This window comes from Myotis davidii, unplaced genomic scaffold (genome assembly GCF_000327345.1).
Source record: "Myotis davidii unplaced genomic scaffold, ASM32734v1 scaffold3064, whole genome shotgun sequence".
NCBI classification, from domain to species: Eukaryota; Metazoa; Chordata; class Mammalia; order Chiroptera; family Vespertilionidae; genus Myotis; species Myotis davidii.
Window position 1 is genome coordinate 50,941 of NW_006294675.1, and position 7,346 is coordinate 58,286.

The 7,346-nt window shown below is 45.8% G+C and overlaps 1 protein-coding gene across 1 annotated transcript in view; it reads left to right on the top strand.

The window, feature by feature from the left end:
- The first annotated feature begins 1,232 nt into the window (after positions 1-1,232).
- PARP14 (poly(ADP-ribose) polymerase family member 14) overlaps positions 1,233-7,346 on the top strand; it is a 7,985-nt gene continuing 1,871 nt past the window's right edge. The window contains exons 1-2 of the mRNA XM_015567394.1: positions 1,233-1,466; positions 7,110-7,243. Of these exons, the coding sequence (XP_015422880.1) occupies positions 1,280-1,466; positions 7,110-7,243 (321 nt within the window). The 5' untranslated portion in view covers positions 1,233-1,279. The remainder of the gene's footprint in view (positions 1,467-7,109; positions 7,244-7,346) is intronic.

Genomic DNA, 7,346 nt, shown 5'->3' on the forward strand with positions numbered 1-7,346 from the left:
TCAACTATTTTCATCTCATGGCACACATAAACCAATTACTAAAATTCTGTGGCACACAAATAAAATATTATATTTTTTGCCAATCTGACAAAAAAAATAGGTATAGTTTTGATTCATTCACACCAGACGGCTATTGTTGTGTTGGCTGTTGTCATATTTTTATTTGACAATCTAAGGGAAGAGAGGTTGATGTCCCTGACTAAATAGTCAGATATTGCATGTTTTAAAAATTCTTGTGCACACCGGTTGCTCACGCCATCTGTCATCGTGAGCATCTTCTCTCACTGCCCTAATCCTTCATCCAGTCCTGCAGCTGTGCCTTCAGTATGGATTTGGAATCCTATCTTTTCTCAGAAGGTCCTCCTCTGCCAGCACCCTGGTCTCAGCCACTCCCATCTCTCACCTTGGACAACACAGTAGTCGCTTAGAGGTCTCCCTGCCTCTTCTCTAGCTGCCACACAACAGCCAGTGGTTCTGTACACTTACAGCACAATGGCATGCCCTCTTCTCACACCTCCAAGGTTATCCCTGTCATCCTTAGGCCTCAGGTTACAACTCCCCTCCCATAAGCCCTTCCTGAGCTCTTCCTAATTTGTTCCATTCTGTGAACACCTCTGTATTCCTTCCAAGAGAACTCAATCGGCTGTGTCCTAACTCCTCTGTCCCACAGCTTCCTGAGCTCAGAGAGGGCAGGAACTTCTGTTAAATCCATCCCAAGAGCATGGCACCTTGTAAATATTATGTAAAAAACCTGTGAATGTACTGTCCTCCCTTCCCACCCCCCGTTTCTAGACAAACAATATTATCAGATCCAGGAACAAACTGCAAAGGAAGGAAAAGGAGGTAAAATTCTCACAGCTCATTAATTGTTGGAAGAAGTTCCCAAATGGACCCCAGATGTTCTAAAGATCCACAGTTTGATGAGCCATTTTGCTTCCTTGTCAAATGTCATTGAGGCAAAAAATAAAGCTGCAGGAAATCTTGTGACACAAAGCTGCTGATTGCCCTTGTGGCTTGTGTGTGTGGCAGATGAGCCCTGGGTTTAGGGACCGTGTTCATCCAAATACCTGGATGGCCTTGCCCTGGGGCCCAGATGAAAGTGAAAATTCTGAGGGGGGTCACTCATCAAATCTGAGGTTGCTGTTTACAGCCAAAGGCAGTTACCTAAGAGCAGGGAGGAGTTCCCTCCCTGACCCCCAAACGAAAGCGAAAGAGGCAAAGTTAACTAACTGCTTGAGCTGGGGTAGGACTAGCAGTCTCGCCCTGAACAGGGCTGAGGATGGCTGCGCCTGGCTACTTCCCGCTGCTGGTCGAGGGGTCCTGGGGTCCCGATCCCCCGAAGAGCTTGATCACCAAGCTGCAGTTGTACTTCCAGAGCCGGAAGAGATCGGGAGGCGGGGAGTGTGTGGTCCGACAGGAACCAGGCAGCCCGGCCCGCTTCCTAGTGCTCTTCCACCCGCTTGACGGTGAGGGGCGCCGGGGCGGGGGTGAGAGGAGACCATGGGCTCTCCCTGTGGGGACACTTGGACTGGGGCGCGCAGAGGGACCCGCTCCAGCAGCAGCAGTTGGCGGTGGGCGGGTTGCAGAATGGACCAGAAATGCGCGGGGTCGCTGCGTTCCTCTACCCCGCCCTTCTAGGAACTCAGAGGTGCTGCCTCTGCCAGGAGGTGGCGGGTGGGGGCAGAACCGCGCCAGGGAGAACAGAAAGGCGCTGAGAGCCTGGGTACTCGCCTCATTTTACAAGGCTAATTGTGCATTAATGTATTAATACACAGAGTGCTAATGGCAGAGTTGCATCTCTTGCGCTTTTGGACTTTGCCAATTGAGGCAGCAGTTCTAGAACTCTCAAGGTTTATTGAGGCAGCTTCTAGAACTCTCAAGGTTTATGGGAGCACGATTTTAAGGGAAGAGAAAGTTTCCAGGGATAAAAGTCCAAATATACGTTAGGGAGATAAATTTGGTTGAAAATAGGCACATTTGTTTCTGTTGGGAGAGACCATGAAAATCAGACCTTTGAAGAGATCCGTGCAGTTATTCTGAGTGAGGACAAGTGAGTCCTTAAACAATGAAAGTCATTGTGGGGCTGGAAGAGACATATTTGTGTGCTGTTGTGGATTTGGTAACTGATTCTATGGGAATGGGCAGTGCTCCATTTGAGAGGGCGGAAGAGGAAGAGCCCTTCTTCCTTCTGTTAATTTTTAGGGGGGAGTGGGAAGGGTCTAAGCCAGTGGTCGGCAAACTCATTAGTCAACAGAGCCAAATATCAACAGTACAACGATTGAAATTTCTTTTGAGCGCCACATTTTTTAAACTATATGGGTAGGTACATTGTTATTAACTTAATTAGGGTACTCCTAAGCTGGCTTTTGCTAAAAACGTCCTCAATCTGATCGAGGTATGTTCGCTGAGGTCGACCCCTTCCAACTCTCCCATCCACACTCATCTTTTATCTAATGAAAAAAGTATACAAGGCGAGTGTGGGTGGGAGAGTTGGAAGGGGTCGACCTCAGCAAACATACCTCAATCAGATTGAACTCTTTAAAAGGTGGCTTCTAGGTTTTCATTTATGCAACTAGCACTAACCACTGCAAACGAGACTGCTGACTGCCTGGCTCACTCACCTCCTGCATGAATTTCACGCCTCCCCCACGCTATGTATCCGGTGCCCCGCCAGCGCTGCCAGCGCTGAGTCTCCCATCACCCTTCTGACTGACACCCCCCACTTCTTCTAACTCCACTTCTTCAAAATAGACTCGCCCAGGCCAAAAACCAACTTCTGCGCATGGGCCACAAAGTTTCAATCTCACTGAACGTTCGCGCCTGCACGTGGTATTTTGTGGAAGAGCCACACTCAAGGGGCCAAAGAGCTGCATGTGGCTTGCGAGCCTGTGGTTTGCTGACCACTGGGCTAAGCAATGGGAGATTTCCCCATGGGTCATGGAGCTTCTCAGTGCTTCTGGGGTCACCTGGGGAGTGGCAGAGACCTGCTTAAAATCACATTGCCTGGGTGAAATAGAGTTATTGCAGGGAGATGAAAGCTTGCTCCTGATCACCACTGTCTTTGTTGGTTCGCTGGTACCTGTCCCTTGGTTTCAGGCTGGTCCTCAGACTGGGTTGAAGGAGGTTGAGAGTTTTGAGCTTTTGAGGGGGAAGTTCCTCCCTCACTGGCAATTGAGCAGCTGAGTTCTCTCCTCCCGCTTGCTTTTGCTGTTGAAGAAAAGGGAGGCCCTGGCTAGTGGGTTCAGTGGTTAGAGCATTGGCCAGTGCACTGAAGGGTTGCAGGTTCAATCCCGTGCTGATGTGTCTCTCTCACATCGAAGTTTTGTTCTCTCTCTCTCTCTCTCTCTCTCTCTCTCTCTCTCTCTCCCTCTCTCCCTCCTTTCCACTCTCTAAAAATCAATGGAATAAATACCTTCTGGTGAGGATTAACAACAATAACAACAACAACAAAAAAACCACACAAAAAAAGAAAGGGGGAGGACGAATATCAAACATCTGCTTGCTTAAGACAGTCACCAGGTCATTTAGGGGGAAGCATGTGACCAGACACTCCCGGAGCACACACTTTTCCCATTGGAATCTCACAGGAGAGGATGTGAACAACTCCTAATCCCACTTTCCTTCCCTGGATTTGAGAAGCGTTTGGGCCAGAGGAGAGGCAAGGAGGCTTACAAGGCCATGAGAGCAATTGGAAAGCTTTAAGCAAGGATCCAGGATGGAAAGATTTAACCCAGAGAGGAAAGGGTACACAGAGGAGTGTGAAAGAAGTGAGGCGGGCAGGGGGCAGGAGACAGGAGACCTGCTGGTCCCAGAGCTTTATGGAAACAGGTACACAGTTTTCCAAGGATTAATTTCACCAAGGAATGCACAGAAGGTCAGCTGTATGATATAAGTCATTTTCTCAAGGAATGTTACCACTTTGATTCCAACTGTTAGCATCACCAAGATTCTGGCACTTGGCAACGATTCTTTCTTCTTTAGCATCTCATTAACCCTCAGCAGCTTAAACAGACACAGCCCAGCTCTGTCCTAGAGACTCAGGAACCCTGAGTGTGGGTGGGTGAGGGCATCAGCACTTTGAACAAGCACCTTCGGTGACTCTGAGGCACTAAAGTTTGAGAATGCTGGTTGTTGATGTCCCTGGATGAACAAAATGGGAGACCATTATAGGAAATACACACAGCATAGAAATACAACCAGTGCAAAATATGATTCTGTGATGATATCATCATTCTGTTCTAGCCCTCAAATTAGAGCCTATTTCAGTCTCCTGCCAGGATTCTTCCTTCACCTGTTCTAGCCCACGACCCCTTACCTCCACCCCCAGGCTGCTCCTATGGCCCCTTTGTGTAACCCCCAGCACAGACATCTCATAATCCCTGCAACTGATGACCTTTTATGGTCAAAGATCCTGGGGAATGGAAAGTCCCAGTCAGTTTCGGTTTCCTATCAGAAGCAGCTTTCTCAGCCTCAAGTTGCCAGGCAATTTGCTAACAATGAATAACCAGCCCTGGCAGTCCTAGGGCAGGAAATCTTGTCTTTACAGGGAGACCCATCCCCTCCACACCAGGAAGTGGCCTCAGCAGGTGCAGTCTTGTCGTGAAACATGCCTTTAGTGATAGAACTCACATAATCAGGCTGAGCCCACCAGCATTTCTCTGTGGAAATTACTGTAGAACAACCTGAACTATTGAGAAGCTGCATCTTACTTTTATATAGTTCATTGAATTTCTGAAAAGTTGAGTGTAAATTGATTCGGAGAATTTTTGGATGTGATCATCCTCTCTGGTCATAATTTGGCTCCTGATTATTGTCAGTCTCTTTGGGGTAAGGAAACCCATTAATAAAAGTAAGTGTGGATGGTTTGAGATTAGTGCAGAAAGGACATAGGTCAGGGTGGCTGGACATCAGAGATTCAGCCTCATTCCTCCAAGATTCAGGTTTTCCTTGTTGGGGCGCACTTACTGATCTTGCCACCCTCTGTCCTCTTGAAGTAGTGATGCCCATGCATATTGCACACAGAACAGGATGGCACATTTATTTATTTTTAAATTATTTTTAATTGATTTCATAGAGGAAAGGAGGGAGAGAAAGAAATATTAATGATGAGGGAGAATCATTAAAGAAATATATGATGAGGGAGAATCATTGTTTGGCTGCCTCTTGCATGCCTCCTATGTGGGATAGAGACCAAAGCCCAGTCATGTGCCCTGACCGGGAATCAAACTGTGACCTCTTGGTTCATAGGTCAAAGCTCAACCACTGAGCACACCAGCCGAGCCAGGCTGACATTTTTATTTTATAATTTAATTGGTTTAGTTTATTCTCACCCAAGGATATTTTTTCCATTAATTGGAAGGTATAGGGGGAAAAGGGAGAGAGAGAGAAAAAGAAACACTGATGTGAGAGAGACACATCAATTGGTTTCCTTCTGCACTCGCCCTGATTGGGACCAGGGGATGGAACCTGAAACCCAGGTATGTGCCCTTGACCAAGAATCAAACTCCTGGCCCTTACATGGGAGGGTTGACACTCTTACCATTGAGCAACACAGGCCAGGGCCAGGCTGGCACATTTAAATGTGTGGCCCTAGCCAGTCACAGGTTTCATCGATTCCCGTCAAGGGCACATGCCCAGGTTTCGAGCTCCATCCACATTAGGAAGCATGCAGTAGGTAGCCGATCAATGATTCTCTCTTATCATTGATGTTTCTATCTTTCTCTGTCCCTCTCCCTTCGTCTCTGATATCAATAAAAAATAAAAAAAACCCAAATGTCTGGACAGGACTCTACCAAAGTCTAAGGAATAATAAAAGGGAGGTATCACAGAAGTCCATGGACAGCCTGACGTACAAAACTTAGCTTCCTCTCTGGCACCGGGTTCTTATGCATCCCTTACTCAATCTTAGGGCAGCCCCTTAGGAGTCTCTGTGAAGACATCTTTCCTCCCATCAAGAGTGAAATTTGAGTCTTATATTATTTCTGGGGGTCTGTTTCATTCTATTGGCATCCTACCCTTCCATGGATGGTTGAGGTGGGAAAGCTATTTAAGCTACTCTTTTTGAAAGATTCCTATCTGTATCCTTGGCCTCATCAGGCCAACCATATCAGAATGCAACATGGTAACCCAACATTCATGGCAGGGCTACAACAGTGAACAGCAGGGAACTCTCAAAGTTTCCCCTTCAGCCCAACGTTTTTGTACCATCTGACTATGTCGACCACATCTCCTCATCGAAACTCACTCCCTGTGTGCCATAGTCTGTGATACACCAACTTTGCCTTTCTTTCTCTGCCTGCCTCTTATAATTCTAACTTACATTTGCATACCTCCTGTGTGTGTTACAAAATTCATTCACAGACCACTGGTTTGAATGAGAAAACAGATTTAAGAGACGTGAAGATAGTTTCTCAATGTCACTCATCTAGAGTGGGAATTTTAATCCAGGTTTTTTGAATGCTTATGTTCACTGTTCAGTCTTTTTCATTACAGCCCAGCTGCCTGATGTGTGATTTTGTTTTTAAATCTCTCCATCCATTTTTTCCTTTTCCTTTTACTATCAGATGGGAGGCTTTTATCTTCACAAGTTAACAGCATTGATTGAAAAACTTTTTAACTAGGCTCCTGGCCATTCTGCTCCTGGTTACCCGAGTCACCTTCCTAAAACATGGCTTTTATCATGCCATGTCCCAGCACCCAATGTTCGCGAGCTCACTGTGATGGATGCTTTAATTATTTCATTTACTGTACAATAAATATTTTTCCCTTTCTGAGTGCCCACTGAGCATCCGGTACTATACTACATTCTTTATGCTTCTTCAGTTGAATCCACATAACACCCATATAATACAATCTTTATTAATTGCTTATTATGCAAGAAGACTGAGGCTCTGGAAATACTTAAGGTTAAAAAAATAAGTTTAAAGATAGAATTCATATCCATGTCTGCTTGATAAACTTTTCCTTTTTTTTTTCCCACGTAAGGTCTCTCTTGGGGAAATAACTGAGTAATTGATTGATGATGACAAAGGCTTTGGAAATAGGAATAATTTTGTGAATAAAGATTGCTTGATGGTTCTCCTTCTTCTTCTTCTTTTTTGATGTTTCAGTTCGGCAGAACGTTCTGGAGAGAGGGAACCATGAGTTAGTATGTCCAGGAAAAGAAACATTTAAGTTAACGGTCAAGTTGCCTCCAGCCACAAATGAAGTTCATGGTGCCTCTAAGGAGAAAATTCCAGCAACGGTAAGTAAAGGAGCGAGTAGCCAGGAAATAGGGTGTTCTCCCAAGGTGTGTGGGATGGGAAGCACAATGAGAAATACCAAGTGAAACAAAAAATATAAATCAC